The sequence below is a fragment of the Astyanax mexicanus genome, chromosome 3 (assembly GCF_023375975.1).
Source record: "Astyanax mexicanus isolate ESR-SI-001 chromosome 3, AstMex3_surface, whole genome shotgun sequence".
Classification (NCBI taxonomy): Eukaryota; Metazoa; Chordata; class Actinopteri; order Characiformes; family Acestrorhamphidae; genus Astyanax; species Astyanax mexicanus.
In genome coordinates, this window is record NC_064410.1 from 19,610,457 (window position 1) to 19,628,061 (window position 17,605).

A 17,605-nucleotide genomic window follows, 5' to 3' on the forward strand; every position below is an offset into this window, starting at 1 on the left:
TTTTATGCATAAGATGCACCAGATTGTAAGGCGCATTTTAAGAGATATTAACTAGTAACTAGTAGTAGGAACAGGGGTTAAGCCATGTTTTTCTTCTAAATTCACTGGGTGGCGAGACCTGTAAAGCTAAGTTTAGTTAAGTTAGACGAGTCAGACAAGTTAAACAAGTGCTGGATGTTAATCTACACAGATTTCTCTACTGAAAACTGTTTATTTGGGTGAGTAAAGTGCTTCCCTTTATTTACAGTAAGCTTAGATTTCCAGATTTCCACTAAAGATGGAGCGTTAGCATTAGCAGCTAACTGCTAGTGGTTTGCAGCTAATGCCATCTGACAAAGCTACACTGAGGAACACTAAGTGTTCTGGTAAGCCAGGGAGATATCAGCTAGCGGTTCTTAGCGTTGTTAGTGGCTAATGCTAATGCTGCTCTACCAGTGCAAGCCAGGATTAGCAGCAGGGTACGGGCCAATAATACTCCCCTCTGAATGGCCAAAGAGCTAGCGCTTTGCACGGTTAGCAGCTAATGCTAATACTGTTTGCTTTGTTGTAAATGTCTGAATTGTAAAAGTTGGTTGTAATTTATATTTATAAATGGCAAAAAAAAACATTTTTACAATCTGGACCCACTTTAATATGTAGTATCGAAATCTGGTACATCTGAACAATCGGAGTTTATGGAAATGTGTGTGACTTTTAGTTCAGGGAGAAGGAAAAACTACACTGTAAGACCGGATAAACTGAATTTACTTAAAAAATTTGAGGAAACCGGTTGTCTTAAAAAAGTTAAGTAATGGGGAATGTAAACCTAAGTTAGCATAACTTAGAACATCAAGTTATTACAACTAAAGGAGAAGTTGATTTAACTTTTTACATTTTTGTTACATTGTAAGACCGGATAAATTAAGGACACCGGTTGCCTTAAAGAAGTTAAGTAATGGGTAATGAAAAGCTTGAGTTAGCATAAATTAAAACATCAAGTTATTACAAATAAATAGAAAGTTGATTTTTACTTTTTTATTTTTGTTATATTGTAAGACTGGATACGTTGAGTTTACGCAATTATTTAATTAATGGGGAATAAAAAACTTGAGTTAGCATAAATTAAAACATCAAGTTATTACAACCAAAGGGGAACTTGATTTGTTTCTAAGGTAGTCCAGGGGGAATCACTACACACTGATGGTGAGTGTTAGTCAGAAACTGTTGGACACACCCAATATGCAAATAGATTGTGACAGGAGCCAATTAAAGATCAAGATCTCATCAAGATCAAGATCAAAGATCTCAGTTTGAATGTATTTGTGCCCACGAATGTTCAACTAACTCAAAATAGTTGAGTAATGTTTAGAAATATCACATTTTATGTAAAACAGACTCGAATCATTTGAGTTGGGTTTACAGTGTAATGTGATGAGAGGAAAATGAAGGACAGCAGTGAGTCAGGGTTTCAGTGCTGGAGTATCGAGGTAACAGACCTTATAACTATTTCTGCGGCAATGTCTCTGTTTCAATACTATTAAAAGGCTTCTCTCACAACAGTGAAATGGATAAACAATGTTTATAGTGTTTTATAAATGGATTTTAATGTATTTATACAGTCCTTAAGACACAGCATTCATAGAAAGTGTTTCATAGAAAGTTTTCAGCAAGTCTCTTGCTAACTGACTGACAGCATAACTTCAGCATAATTCCTAAGCCTTTATTTGTGAAGCATTTTCCACAAGTAGCAGCTTCCAGAAGCTTCTGAATGAAGGCAACCTATTTATACTATATTATTTATTCTATATATTACAATTGTATTTACTGAACTAGTAAATATACATGCATTTTAAGCAGCAGATACATTTTTGGAGGACAGTTGTTTTCAATCTAAGAAGCTTGAATGCAAATATTGATAAACTAGGTTGGTAGTACATCTAGGGCATGCACAGATATGCTAATGCAGCCTTGGTATATATCATGCAAAGCCATATTTTGCTCACGTGCTGTGAGGATATAAATATTAACATTTCAGAATCATAGTTATGCAACAAAACACATTATCACATTCCCTCTCATTCAGCTTAGAGTATTTTAGCCCTGTTTGCAATTCATATTGAATTAAAGAGCATAGCTTCTTTTTAATACAGCTCTGGAAAAAATTAAGAGACATTTATTTGCAGAAAATGAGAAATGGCTACAATAACAAAAAAGATGCAGAGTTTTGAGACCTCAAAAATGCAAAGAAAACAAGTTCATATTTATAAAGTTTTAAAAGTTCAGAAATTAATATTTGGTGGAATAACCCTATTTTTTAATCACAGTTTTCATGCACCTTGGCATTTTCTCCTCCACCAGTCTCACACACTGCTTTTGGATAACTTTATGCCACTCCTGGTGCAAACATTCAAGCAGTTCAGCTTGGTTTGATGGCTTGTGATCATCCATCTTCCTCTCGATTATATTCCAGAGGTTTTCAATTTGGTAAAATCAAAGAAACTCATCATTTTTAAGTGGTCTCTTTTTTTTCAGAGTAGTATATGCTAACCATTAATAGAAGACAGCAGATGTTATGGTAACAAATACATTAAACATATAAAATACAAAATGTGACTCCATGTGTATCTGTGTTACACATATATAGTCCCCTCCAAAAGTATTGGAACAGTAAGGCCAATTCATTTATTTCTGCTTTAGAATGAAAACCCTACCCAAGCCACCATCCTTTCTTGTGAGCAAAAGTATTGAAACATGTGACTGTCAGTTGTGTTTGTATGCCCAAGTGTGTTATGATACATTGATTATTCAAACAATAAATAGCGCTTAATGTCTATGATCAGTTTCAGATTTGGGTTTTATCTGTGTAGATTGTGCATTTATAGTTAGAGAAGTAACCAATATAAAAATGAGAAAGCTGTCTATTGGTGAAAAAACAAGCAAGAAGATGAAAAATCAATCAAAACCATTGCACAAATACTGTTCATAGCCAGTACAATCTTTTGGAATGTACTGAAGAAGAAAGTCGTCACTGGTGTACTAAATAACAGATGATGAACAGGTAGACCAAGAAAAACCACAGAAGTTGATGACAGAAACATGGTGAGTGCTGTAAAAGAAGACCCTAAAACAACTGCTAGTAAATCAGCAACAACCTGCAGAGGTCAGGAGTGAAGGTATAACAATCTATTGTTCACGGAAGACTTCATGAACAAAATACAGAGGCTTTACCAGAGGATGAAAATCACTAATTAACAAGAACAACAGGCTGTAATTTGCTTATGCACTGAAGAAGTTTGGAGAAAAACCTGATCTGCTTATGATCTCAAACATACCAGCTCTGTGAAACATTTGTGAAACATAGTGGAGGTAGTGTCATGGCTTGGGCTTGCATGGCTTCTTCTATGATGGCTCATTTGATTGGGAGATCCTTCATCTTGCAGCAACATAATGACCCAAACCCACTGCCTGGAAAGATATCACAAAAGATGAATGTAAACGCTTAGTGACGTCAGTGGGTCACTGATGTGATGCAGTTATTACAAAGGATTTTGCAACTAAAGATTAAGACGTATTCACTTTAATCTATTTTATCTAGTTTATCTGTTCCAATACTTTTGCTCACAAGAAAAATGAATGGGACAGAACAAATGTTGCTATCTTTTGAACTGTGTATTAGATCCAGATATAAATAATTAATTCTCTTGACCACATGTTAAAGGCAGTCAAAATCAATGTCCAATGGACACTGGCCAGAAATAAGGCTCAGAAATAAGATTTGGTGAGCAGGGAAGCATCTCAGAATGTTCAAGATGCTGAACCTTCAGAAGAAAGGACTACAACAGCGGATTATTCCATTTCTTTCAGCCAAGAACAGAAAGCTAAGGCTGCAGTAGGAACAAGGTCACCAAAACTGGATGCCTGAAGAAAAATGTAGCCTGGTCTAATTCATATTGGCCTTGATTTACAATGGATTGAGGAATATTAAAGGACAGTCTAGAAACCTTTAGAAATGGAATGTCCATTTTTACCCACTATCAGGAATGTCAGGACCAGGAGAGGCACACATTTATAGGGAACAATCATATAAGGACAGTCTAAAGTTAGAGTCAGGCAGAAGAGGAATAAGAAAAAGAATAGTCTAAATAACAAGCTAGATCGGCAACAGAGAGAATCTTACAATAAACTGGGAAAGGCAAAAATGGTAAACGGTTCAACTAACGATTAAGCAGAAAGCAAGAAGAAATGCATTGTAGAAGAGCTAGGGAACTTAGATTCTGTGCTCAGCAATTAATTGCTAAAACTGAGAGGTATTTATACTCAAAGTTCAGGTGAGCAATCAGTAGCTGGGCGAACCGGAACGCTGTAGTGTCATTGTAGTCCTTAGAGCAAGATTGCTGGAAAATGGAGTTTCTGAGGCAAGCTGACAGTGTCAGGACTGACAGAACCCCACCCACCCCCCTTCGAAAGGTACCGGAGCGGGATGGAGGTGAAGACAACCAGCCGGAGGACCGGAGGAGGGAGTTGGAGCCACAACAGAACCAGCAAAGGAACCAGACAGATGCAAATCAAAGGAGCCGAACCATGGACAGAACTGGGGAGATAGCTCCAAGGGCGACCTCTTCGCATGGGCGCCAGCCAATCAGGACGGCATGTGTGAAAGTTTGCCAGGAGACCAGGATGTGGTACGTCCTTGGTGGCGACCCAGCCGTCTCCTGCACCGTAAACTTGGACGAACCCTCAACCCTCTCCGTCACCGATGGTTCGTCACCAGGGTTGCCCTTAGGCAAAGGACTGGAAACAACTGCAGGGGTACATGATGAGCAAGCAGTCCATGAAGCAAGGGGTGGTTGGTATGCTAGGATACACCGGATATAGAGTTTCTGAGTTCGTCCAGAGCAGACAGACTGACAGGGTCAGGACTGGCACCCACTTTATCAGGCTTACAGGAAAATAGTAAATTTGTGAATATAATCGTGTCAACAAGGACCAGAATCTCAGAGAAATGTTCCATATCCAGATGAAGCATGGAGAAAAAAAGAGAGAGAAAAAGAGAGAGAGATCCTAAGCTTGGTAAAGTCACTGCCTCTCTGCACTTGTCAGTTGAAATAACTCTCACTTCTTTCTACTGCTCTAAAGCAGTGCGGCTATTGATTTATACCCACTGAAAAACTAAACGTAGATGCAGGAGAAGAAGAAAAAAAAGAAAAGAAAAGCACAACACACTGTGCTTTGGTCTGCTCTCAACTCGGTTTAGGCCACCTGTTCCAGTGGCCTGTAAAACAAACCAGTCTTTTGTACCGCTTTGGTATGTTTACTTGATTTTTTCCCCTTTTTTATATACATTATTTTGTGTGCGTGTGTGTGTGTGTGTGTGTATGTGTGTGGAAACTGGAAAGTGTTGGAGGATCTCTCCATAGAGCCTTTTCACCAAAAGAACTCTGGTTCTCTAGTATTCTTCAGTTCCTGCTGCGAAAGAACATTCCTGGTTCCAGAACCTACTTTTGTTGGTGTAAATGCGGCAAAGCGGTTCAAAATTAGGTTCGCAAACCAGAACTGTGCAGTTTTAGACATTTCACTTACATTTCATAAGCTGTTCATTGCTACCTTGGCAGTGAACTGTCAACACAGGCGCATCCCCAACACGTGTGCACATCTCCACTTGGTACACACATGAACACAGCAGTGCACAAACCCATAGCGCATGACTACTAAAAGCTATGCAAACATTTACCTTAACAGTGAACAGATTGAGCAGAATGAATGAGCAGCTCAGCTTTCTCTGCTGAGAAACGTTGGACACACCCAGGTAGATGCGCCATTAAGATAGCAATGCGCCAAAATCAAAGAGCACCTGGCTCTTAAAGGTAATGGCAAGAGACACGCTGATTGGTTTATTACATGTTACACCCTAAACACACCCATGATTAATTAAGAGAAATGTTTAGTTCTCTAGAAATTTGCTTGTCTGTGCGTATGAACATTTCTAGTCGCTATTGATTTATAAGTGAATGGCCCTATTTTAGCAATCTATAGGTGATGTGTCAACTGGATTTAGGGGGGTTCGGTGTGTTCAGTATCTTGAGGATGCAAAAAGCACAGTTCGAAATGTGCAAAAGGAATGTACTAAACCTCCTAATTAATCAAGGGTGTGTTTTGGGTGTAGCGGGAAATAAACCAATTATTTGCCTGTCTCAGCAGAGGACACTGACCTGCGCATTTGCACCATCAGCTAATTTAAGGGAAGAGCAATGTAATTCTGTTACTCTTTGTTCTGTTTGTTGTTGATGTGTCCTGCATAGCTAAGATAAATTGTCAGGGTTTAAATCGATCAGTGGCGCACTTGTGTCTTCCGGCGCCAGAAATTTACCTGAACACATCTGTCAGTCCTGACGTTGTCAGTCTGCCTCCCTTTGAACTCTGTTGCACACGTTAAAAACTCCCACTCCCAGCATGCACTTATTTCAGACCTTCCGGACACTGCTGATCATGTTAGGCTTCAGCAATCTAACTCACCGGCCTTCTAATCACACACACCTGGTCCTCCTAGTATAAATTTCCTAGTTGACTAGTATCGAACCTAATTTCCTAGCTCTTACATTTACATCTTATATGTACATTTATTTTTTGTTCATTGCCATTTAATTTCCGAACAGTTTCTGTATTTTTTTTACTCTTTTGCCTGGTTCTTGTTTGTATTGTTTATTGTTACCGACTCTCTTTTCTGTTTTTTGACTAATCTTTTGCCTAGCCCTTCTCTTTATTGGATATCCTGGGTATTACCCCTTTTGCCTGCTCTATTCTTTATTGGATATCCCGCTTATTACACCTTTTGCCTCCTCTATCCCTGGTATGTTGTTTACTATTGCTGCCATTTTGTTGCTGACCCTGCCTGTCCTTGACTATCCCTGTAAGTTTGATCCCTTTATCATTTGGTATCCACGACTGTCTGTCGTGTCTGGCCAATGTGACAACACCTCACTCCCAGACCACCATGTCTATCAATGTAGATTTATTTCTAAACTCTGTAGACATTATAAGGCGCGAACACAAGGCTAGAAAATAGACTGTTGAAGGTAGCAAAGAGCATCGCAAAGAAGAAAGAAAGAAAAACACAACACACTTTTCTTTGGTCTGCTCTCAACTCGGTTTGTGCTGCCTGTTCCAGTGGCCTATAAAACAACCACCTCTTATGTTTGCTGATTTATTTACACTTATTTATTTTTATATATACTATTTCTGTGTGTGTGGGGGTGAGCGAGTCTGTGTGTGTTTGGCGGGAATATTTCTGGTATAATTGGATATTATGAGTGTGTGATTGTTCGTAAATAGCACTCACTCGAAAGCGCTGGAGGATCTCTCAGACATTTCACTTACAGTTCATAAGCAGTCCATTCCGCCGTGAGATTATTCAAATGCATTCAGGTTATTGTTTATCTGCCGCGCCGCACATTTTCATCTCAATCAGCTGCTGCAAGTCATTTTCGACTTGCGTCAGGCCGATCGCTTGGCTGCCCTGACTTAAAAGAAGAGGGGAGAAGGCGTGTTATTTTGACAATTATTCTGGATAATTAGGTGTAGCTCGTCGGCACCGACGTAGGCCTTGCTTCGCCTGAGTTTCAGCAGTAATTACTTTGACTCAACTTGGCTTGAAAGACATATGGTTGGGAAAATCGAAGCGGTGGAGAAAATAAAATAAAATGTGAGCGGGAGAGCAATGCTAAGACGCTAGCAGGCATACACACAGAGATGCCTACTGTTTCCCCTCAACCTCCCCAGCAACCTCCCAACCAACCCCCCTCCGTCTAATTCATCGCAGACGCACAATAGTCAATCACGTCCCTGAGCTGACAGACAGACACGTTTTCATTCTGAATATTGACCAGAAGTATTGGAAAACTCGCTGGACCTTGCCTTCCTGAGCGCGCCTCCATAAACGAGCGCGTTACGTGAGCCGCATGCCTCATTGTTCCCGCCGCCGCTGTTGCCGCAGCAGCCTGTGTGGGTTTTAGCAGCGCAGCGGGATCGGCAACCTTGACAGAGGACGGCGGAGCGTGCGAGGGAGCGTGCGAGGGAGCGTGCGAGGCGATCCGGGGTCCTGGCTGTTTTTAATAAGACGTTTGAGCTGGTAAATATGTCATTTCTGCGCTCGTGAGAGGGGGGGGGGGCAGGAAGGTGAAATAAACTTGAAACCGAATTTCAATTAAAAAGTTAATTTAACAGCAGTTTAGGCGAGAGGGGTCTCGACTCCAATCTAGGTGCACGCATTTGCATAATTGTCCCATAAAGCCCAATTTCACATCTGTAAATCTTAATTTGATAATATGTCTCTCTCACACTTGGCACGCGTGTGCGCCAGTGTGAGTGTGTGAGTATGTGGAGAGAATGAATGGATCCAGGATTAGAGGAAGGCAGGTTGACCCAGGTGCAGCAGGACATTTTCACTTTTCACTTGATTATAATAAAAGAGAGATTTGCACGCAGAAGGTTGGATAGTTGGGTTGCAGTGCTATTCACAGAAGGAAGATAAATGTTACCAGGAGCAATAAATGATTTGATAGACAGCGTATTGAGTTGTAGAGGTTCCTAATAGTGTTCAGCAATAAAAAAAATCCATCCAATACAGCTTGAATAGTTCAACAGTTCCTTCAGATTTTGCAGTCGTGGTAAAGTATTGATAAAACAGCCAATAGAGCATCTCACACATTTTTAGTTATCGGAAGCTGAGTTCAATCTCACTAGCCACAACCAGGCCTGATTACGTCCAGACCTGTAGAATAAAAAAATCACTTAAATATAGAACCTAAAGCAGCAAAAATATCTCAAAAAGGCAACACATTATGCCCTGAGCTGAAAAAATTCAAGAACAGACGATAAAACAAAGTCATTGCTAAAGATTTGGGGCTCCAGTGAACCACAGTGAGAAATAATATTCACCAATGGAGAAAACATGGAACACTGGTGAACCTTATTCACCGAAATTATTCCAAAAGGGCATGGCCAACTCATCCAAGAGGTGGTAAAAGAACCCAGAACAACATTTTAAGAAACTGCAGCTCTTGTGTGCCTCAGTTAAGGACAGTATTAATGTTTCAATAATAAGAAAGAGACTGGTTGGTCTCCTTGGTCTCCAAGGAAGAGTTCCAAGGCAAAAACTACTGCTTACCAAAATTAACAGATCTCACACTTGTCAAAAAAACATCTTGATGATCTCCAGGACTTTGGGCACATATTGTTTTGGACTGGCGAGACAAAAGTGGAACTTTTAGAAAGGTGTGTGCCACGTTACATATGCCATAAAACTAACACGTGGTGGTGGTAGTGTGATGGTCGATGGTCTGGGGCTGCTTTGCTGCTTCAGATCCTGGACAACTTGCTGTAATAGATGGAACCAGTAATTCTGCTGTTTACCAGAAAATCCTGAAGGAGAATATCTGACCATCTGTTCGTGACCTCAAGCTCAGGTTTACTTGGATTCTGCAGCAGGACAATGATCCGAAGCACACAAACAAGTTCACCTGTGACTGACTTTAAAAAACAAAACAAAATGAAGGTTTTGGAGTGGCCTAGTAAAAGTCTGATTGAGATGCTGTGACATGATCTTAAACAGGAGGTTTATGCTCGAAAACCCTCCAACTAAATTCCTCCACAGAGATGTGAAAGACTCGTTGCCAGTTATCACAAACAGTTGATTAAGGCTGTTCTATTAAGTTATTAGGTTTAGGGGCAAACACTTTTTCACACAGGGCTAGATTGATTTAGATTTTTTCCCTATAATAAATAACATTTTACTCCAGAAGCCATACGGCTGCTCAAAAACATACTCATTTGAAATGTAAAAGGAAGCAGAATTGTTATAATTTCCTGGAAATTATATCCTAAGATATATTTTCAAAAATGGTTAGATTAGAGTGTATATGCGAACATAAGAATATTGATGATAGTCCATTACATAAAATGTACGTAATAGTTTGAGCGCATGTAGTTTCACATGTTTTCTGTGTTCATTTACTGATATTATTTGGTTTGAAACATAATATAAGTATGTTTGCAGCACTAGAAGTAAATAATATTGGTTGGGAAAAGCAAATTGCGGGTTTTTTTTTTTTTGTGGGGAAAATCCCTTTTTTAACACTTTGAGGAATCAGTGGCGATGATGGCGTACTTAAGAGACCGAAGAGTGAATGTAAATACAACTGATTATGTGTTTAGAGCAAATAAATAGAGTTATAATGGAAAAATAAAACAAGGAACTTTAAAGGAGATTTATCCCAATGGATTTCTTGCAGGTGCTTTACCGCACTGGTATGTAACTGTATTTTTTTTTTTTTTTAAAGAATAAGTTCCGCCCTTTGAACCATATATGATGCCAAAATAAACCTTTGGCTGACTACAATGAGCTGTCTATCTTTAAGCTTTAAGCGTGTTATGCTTTATACTGTGTAAACATAGTAATTATTTATATATATATACATAATACATTTACTGATACAGTACAATACAGATGTGGCACATATAGAGAACAGGCTGACAAACGATATTTTATGTAATTGAAGGTTAAACAGCACTGCTTCACACAAGCAGGCTATTAAGCCCGTCATCCACATACATGCACTGTTGCTTATTAATGGACAGCATTGTGTAAGCGTGAATTTGCCCTGATAACCTTGTGCTTTCCTCTGTGTTCACAGGAGACTCGAATCAACTGCATCCGGATCGCGCGAAAAGGTAACTGAGCTTTTTATCTGCTGTGTTTAAACACCTGAGGCCATGCCTCCGTGCCAGAGCGCACGCCTCACTGTTAATCTAACACCTCAGTAACCATTTCACTCAGTGGGTCATGATATGAATGCACAGTGGGAGCCCGCGTGCTGCTGCCGCTGCTAGCCAAGTGCAGGCAGAGCGTTGTGCGGTACTGTAGGGGAGAGTCTGAATGCTGTTTTGCTTCCTTAATCACAGGTTTGTCGTATGACTAATATGCCATGCTGCTTTATATACGGGAAAAAAAGGTCAGTCATTCATTAATGATCTGCATAAATCTAATATGAATAATAAAATGAGCAAAAAGGCTGTCTAGACCTTAATCAGGAGGTCTAGACAGCATGAGCCCGTACATAATATATCATACAGCTGCTGCTTCAGAAAGGGTTTGAGTTCATTTTTCTCTCATCAAGGATCAGGCAGTGTTGCATAATACTTCACGCTGATAGCTTACATACACACATACATATATACACATATATATATATATATATATATATATATATATATGTGTATATATGTATGTGTGTATGTAAGCTATCAGCGTGAAGTATTATGCAACACTGCCTGATCCTTGATGAGAGAAAAATGAACTCAAACTCAAACCCTATATATATATATATATATATATATATATATATATATATATATATATATATATATATATATATATATTACCACTAGCATGTGTTAAGTGCCCTGAAAATACTCGTTCTCATGTGTCTTATTTATTTATATATTTTTTTGCACTGGAAAATTAGCCTGAGCAACAGTGTTTTGAACACAATAAAAAAAAAATTGGGGTCTTGGGGAGTTCCAATTCACTTTACAATTAATATCCACCACCTTCCACAGAAGATGAGCTGGTACCCGATTTTTCACACTATGAGGAACACTTTAAATCCCTTAATTTTCCCAAAAAGTGGGAATATAATAATCTTATAATCTGGTGCACCTTATGTGTGAATTCTACTAGTCAGGTCGTAAGGAGCAGTAAAACCACTCTGCTAAAGTGCAGCGTTATAAAAGAGTTTAAGCTCAGTTCATCAGCTCTGAAGCTGGAGCAGTATTAGCATTAGCTGCTAACCGAGCAGCGCTAGCTCTTTCACGGCTAGCGGATAGTGCCCTGTACCAATACATCAGCTCACAGATGCCGCGTGCTGAGCGAAATCACCCTTTAGAGTGATGAGAGAAAAGAGCGCCATCTACCCACCCAGAGAGAGGCCAATTGTGCTCTCTCAGGGCTCCGGCAGCTGATGGCGAGCTCTCCCGATCAAAGTGCCGGTGCCTTAGCCCGCTGGACCACTTGGAACTGTATTATTTACAGTTAATTAATACATTATATTGTGGGTATTATATTATTGCTAAACCATTGCCATTCCTTTTCCAAAAGGGTTTGCAAGAAATTCCAGTGGTTACTCAGCAATAAGGTGATTGACAGCCTTGGCTGGAACTGAAAAGATTGTCTGGAGAACCTTTCTGATTATTACATGGGCTAGCTGACTTGTAGTCGAAGTAAGCTGACAGAGAACTATCTATTTATTTATAGTATTTTTGATAGATAGATAAAATTCATGTATAATGCAATTAGTTGTTAGCTAGCCACCTAATGTTGGTGTAACTAAACACAATAAATTCAGTAGTATTTGCTCTTATGTGCTGTATCCACCTCTCATCTCTACTGCACAGATGTTGGTTACAATTTTTCTATAGAACAGAAGGAAATGGAACTACTGCATCAGTTTTTCTACAGTCATTGGCTTTGTGTAATTATTCTGATTAGATCATTTAAAAACACATAAGTGCTAAATTAAAATAGTATGAAAATGTGCTTTTTCTCTGGCTCCGCTTAATTCTAAAAATTGAATGTAACAGAGCAAAACTGTCCAATCAAAACAAACTGTGTCAGGTATATAATACATTCTTTAACTTGACAACATTATTGTTAAGGAATCATTAGAAATAGGGATAGGAATATTTCTCAAAATATGGGAAGTTTATGCAGTTACATACAAAGGTTTAGCACCCCTGGTTAGAATTACTGTTAATACTGCTAATCAACTGTAATGTGATTAATCATGCTGAGTTATAGCTATAGATTTTGCCTGAACAGTCTTCTGAAGCCAGTTCCAGTGCTAAACATTAAGTATCTCAAAAAAGATAGCTGTGATCACTGATGGCCCAAACGTCAATTAATATTTAAGGACTTGTTTAAATTTAAAACGTCTTATTGGATTATGTAAGACGTGATGTAACCCCGCTTAATATTTAACCGGTATGTGCCTGTACTGAGCCGTCACTATCCTTTAGTGTTTTCATAGAAAATTCCTTTTTTTTAACGGTTATCTTGAGGTGAAACACATTGAGAGTGTGTTTTCGTTTGAGAGAAGGAATTAAGGTGACGAATTGAGGGGATGCTGGAGGTTAAGTGCTTTGCTCAGGAGTGCAAAACTGCATTTGCCTATGAGTAGCCCAGCCAGTTTCTTCCTCTCACACCCAGGCAGACTTGACCTACAATATAAGAACACACTGAATGTCCAGAAAGGGTTCAGACAGTGCCTCTAATTAGCTTCTAATTACTGAATTTAGGTATTTTAACAGTAACACTCATAACTGTTACAAGTACTAAGTTGGTACACCTCTTGTATAATGGCAATAGAAAACCACTGATAATAGATTAGGATGCCTTGGATCAGCAGGTATCTTAATGGATAGTAGAGATGGAGCTACACTACATTCAATAATGTCTAAAAACAACGACAGGATTGAAACTTGGTGGGAGTGACTTAAATTGCTAGTGGTCATCCTTAATGATGAATTTTGCTCTTTACTTGATGGAGATGACCAACAAATCCATGTTAAGAGAGACTATGGTCAGCGCCAAGTTTAATGGTTTGCCATGGGTCAAACATCTAGGGCCCTATTTTAGTGCACCAGTCAATGGCGCATCACGCAACTTGATTTAGTGCATTAATCATACGTGTGTGTTTTGGGCGTCATTCCCTTTGAGAACCAGCAGTGCTCTGACTTTGGCGTGTTGGCATCTTTGGCGTGGGGGATACTGACCGGTGTTCAAGCTGTGAAGGTACACCAGCAGCTCATTTAAGGGAACAGTAATGTAATTTAATTCTTTATTCTGTTTATTGTTGAGGTAGTTGGGTTTGCACTGTATAGTGCATCTGGGTTTAACAAGCTGGGATGTACTGCACTCCTGCATGGCTAATATAGGATTGGGCGGCTGACTGTTGACTGTTGTCAGGGTTTTAATCTGTCAGTGGTGCACCTGTATTTCCCACCTCCAAGATAGAAACATGCCAGGAATTTATCTGAACACACCTCACTTCTAGAACACCATGCCCATCAGCATAAATATATTCCTAAACGATGCTATTTTGATGGCACAGGTGCAATGTGTGAAAACAGACTGTTGACGGGGTGAAAGATAGCAACAAGCATTGTGACACACCTTGCGAAGAGGGTGTACAATAGGGCCCCTAGAATGTCTTCACAGCTATGCTATGCCATGGTCAACCAGATCGCCAGACCCATCCCAGATCTACTGGGATTATTGTAGGACACTATTAGGAACCTCTACCACTTCATGTCAAGACATCTGCATGTTGTTGCACATGCATTACATGCTACTTATGTAGCATGTGTAGCTCAATAAACATGAGCAAGAGTCGTCCATATATATAGTCAAAATGTCTAATCATTTATTGTTATGGCAACCTTTATCGTCCTTGTGACCAGCAATGCAATCCTTCCAACACTTCCTTCTGGGTGCACCTATTTTTGTAAGCGATTCTCCTCACAACCTTGTCAAAACAATTAAGGCTATGTTTGCAGAAAAGGCTGGAAGTCTCCTATTAATACCCTTTATTTCAGAAAGAACAAAGGATGAACAAGTGGAAATATTGTGTGCAAGCAAATGGACATCTTGAAAAAGTCCTTGAACTTTGATGGTGATCCTCTGGCAGACAAACCCCCTAGAGATGGGTTGTGCCATCATGTTTCTCCTGCAGACCTTTTGGCAGGGTACCATTTCAAAAGCCATCTAATTGCCGGTTTCGAAGAGCCAAAGGCTGTGTGTTCAGGACTAGAAAGAGAGAGTGAAGCTGACAGCAGAGTAAAGGAGAGGTACCAGCAGACCACTGGAGAGAAAGAGAGAGTGCTTCAGATCAAAGAGCAACAGGAGCTTTATCCAGCCTTCTTTAGACAGCGTCACTTCCTTTGATGAGCAGCTTCTGTAGGTTCTGTTGCTTCTATGACTGGCCTCTTTTGATTAAGCAGGCCATAGCAACTTACAACTGCTTGGGGAATAGGCCTTTTTCCAGATGTGGGAGGGTCGTATCTTTGGTATGAGATGGGTTTCATGCTGGTCTTGTAAACTAAGATTTTTCAAATTAATGTTTAATTTCATGATGTCTCTTAATATTAAACTTCTTAATTACAGCAACTTTTAGACTCTTTTGCCCGCTTATCTGCGCTAGAAATGCGCTCCCTCTCCGCTTTTAGACAGTTTGCCCCGTTTTTCTGAGCTAGAAATGCGCACTCTCTCTGCTTTTAGACTCTTTGCCCCGCTTTCCTGCGTTAGAAATGCGCACCCTCTCTGCTTCTAGACTATTTTGCCCCGTTTTTCTTTGAACTTTGAATCTCACATTATAAAAAGCTGCTTAACAGCGGGCCAACTTTCATTATATTTCTAAAATACCTCGCAGGCCGCTCCAAAAAAAGGAAATGGGCCACAAATGGCCCGCGGGCCGTAGTTTGGACACCCCTACAGTATGCTATAGTAAAATGTGATGTTTTGTTTTTTAAAAGGTTGAAATGATGAACCAAGGCCCAGAAATTAGCATCATATTATTGGTCCAAGTTTGAGTGTGATTACTGTATTCACACCTGCCCAAACTAATTGCACCAAACTAAGGTTAAAAAAAAAACATAACAGAGCTCAATTCAACCAGAACAAAAGGTGTAGGTGTGAAAGCATTATTTAATTACCCTTTTCAAACAAATATACTTATTAGGTTGTTGCAATTACATAATATTTTCCCCTTAATTCACAATATTGTATAATATATTTCTTTTTGATGACTGCAAGGTTATTTTTATGAACCGCTGGACAGTATATTGGATAACATACATGTGAGAACACTGCCCTTTTAAAGGTCCAGTGGGTCAACACTAATTGCTAATTTTACATTCATCTTCTATTGTATTGCAGCAAAAGCATTTGTCATGTGTAAGAGCAAAGCCTTAAATTAGACTTGTTACTGGTTAAATTAATAATAGTGTTGAGCACCCTGGCCGTAGAGTGTTGACCTTTATCCAGACCTGAGAAGTTTTTTTAGCATAAAACAAAGCATGGCTGTAATACACCTACTTTTACAGCGATCTATGTATGCTTTTATAGAGTGCAAATTATATTTGAATTATGTGACACAGTAAAGGAAAACTTGATCCGGTCTCGATTCAACCCAGCTATCAAATATGCTCCTTTTATTGGAGCTAAACTGCTGATAACGTGCAGTTTAATCTATTAATATAATAACCAGATAATGCTAATTACCACAGCTATGAGCAAATGCTGTCTCTGCTGCTCCATGCTGTTTAGCCACCAAATTGTAGTGTTATTCAGGAGTTTCAGTTTAGTTTTTCAGTGCTGAGGCTGGAGTAGCATTAGCATTAGCATTAGCCGCTAACCGCAATTTCCCCGTTCAGAGGGGAGTATTATCAGTCTGTAGCCTGTTTCCAACCCTGGCTAGCGCTGCTGGAGCAGCATTAGCATTACACGCTACCCGCGTTCGCTATTTCCCCGTTCAGAGGGGAGTATTATCGGGCTGTAGCCTGCTCCTAACACCAGCTAGCACTGCTGGAGCAGCATTAGCATTACCCGCTAACCGTACTCGCTATTTCCCCGTTCAAAGGATAGTATTATCGGCCTGTAGCCTGTTCCTAACCCCAGCTAGCACTGCTGGAGTAGCATTAGCATTACCCGCTCTAACTGCGCTCACTATTTCCCTGTTTAGAGGGGAGTATTATTGGCCTGTAGCCTGCTCCTAACCCCGGCTAGCACTGCTAGAGCAGCATAAGCATTACCCGCTAACCGTACTCGCTATTTCCCCGTTCAAAGGATAGTGTTATCGGCCTGAAGCCTGCTCCTAGCCTCAGCTAGCACTGCTGGAGCAGCATTAGCATTACCCGCTAACCGCGCTCGCTATTTCCCCATTCAGAGGGGAGTATTATCGGCCTGTAGCCTGCTCCTAACCCCAGCTAGCACTGCTGGAGCAGCATTAGCATTACCCGCTAATCGCGCTTGCTATTTCCTCTTTAAGAGGGGAGTATTATATTGGCCTCCAATTAAACAAACTCATGAACTAATCTGAACCATAGAAACCAACTACAGGTGTGAAAATGCCATAAAGCACTGCCACTATGATCACCATCAGCAGCTGGAGTCTGAGAGAGCAAAAATGAGCATGCTCTCTCTCTCTTACCTTTTTACTTTTTTTTTTTTTTTAATGCAGTTTCACCTTTTTTGATGGAGGAAAATGTTCGGGCACTTTCAGTAGAAACTTTTAGAAGTGCAGGGTTGCAGCTTGCTTCACTGCAGTCATTAATATTGTATTATACCAAATTATAGAATACTGGCATATGTCCATGTACTACTCCAGGGAATATACCATAACTCTCTCTCTCTTTCTCTCTCTCTCTCTTGTTCTCTCTCTCTGATTCTCTCTCTTTCTTTTTCTACCTGTATACCTCCACGATTCCCACACCGCAGGTGCTCCTTTCTGACACTTGCACAATTCTGATTAATTACGGACTAACCCCAACAAATGAAGATGAAGTGCCTTCCCCAACC

General features: G+C 39.9%; 1 protein-coding gene across 5 annotated transcripts in view; it reads left to right on the forward strand.

The window, feature by feature from the left end:
• Positions 1 to 17,605, forward strand: part of ptprua (protein tyrosine phosphatase receptor type Ua) — a 558,925-nt gene that overhangs the window by 427,379 nt on the left and 113,941 nt on the right. For all 5 annotated transcript variants that reach the window (XM_049476164.1, XM_022682961.2, XM_022682962.2 and 2 more), the window contains exon 13: positions 10,668 to 10,704. In XM_049476164.1, the coding sequence (XP_049332121.1) occupies positions 10,668 to 10,704 (37 nt within the window). The remainder of the gene's footprint in view (positions 1 to 10,667; positions 10,705 to 17,605) is intronic.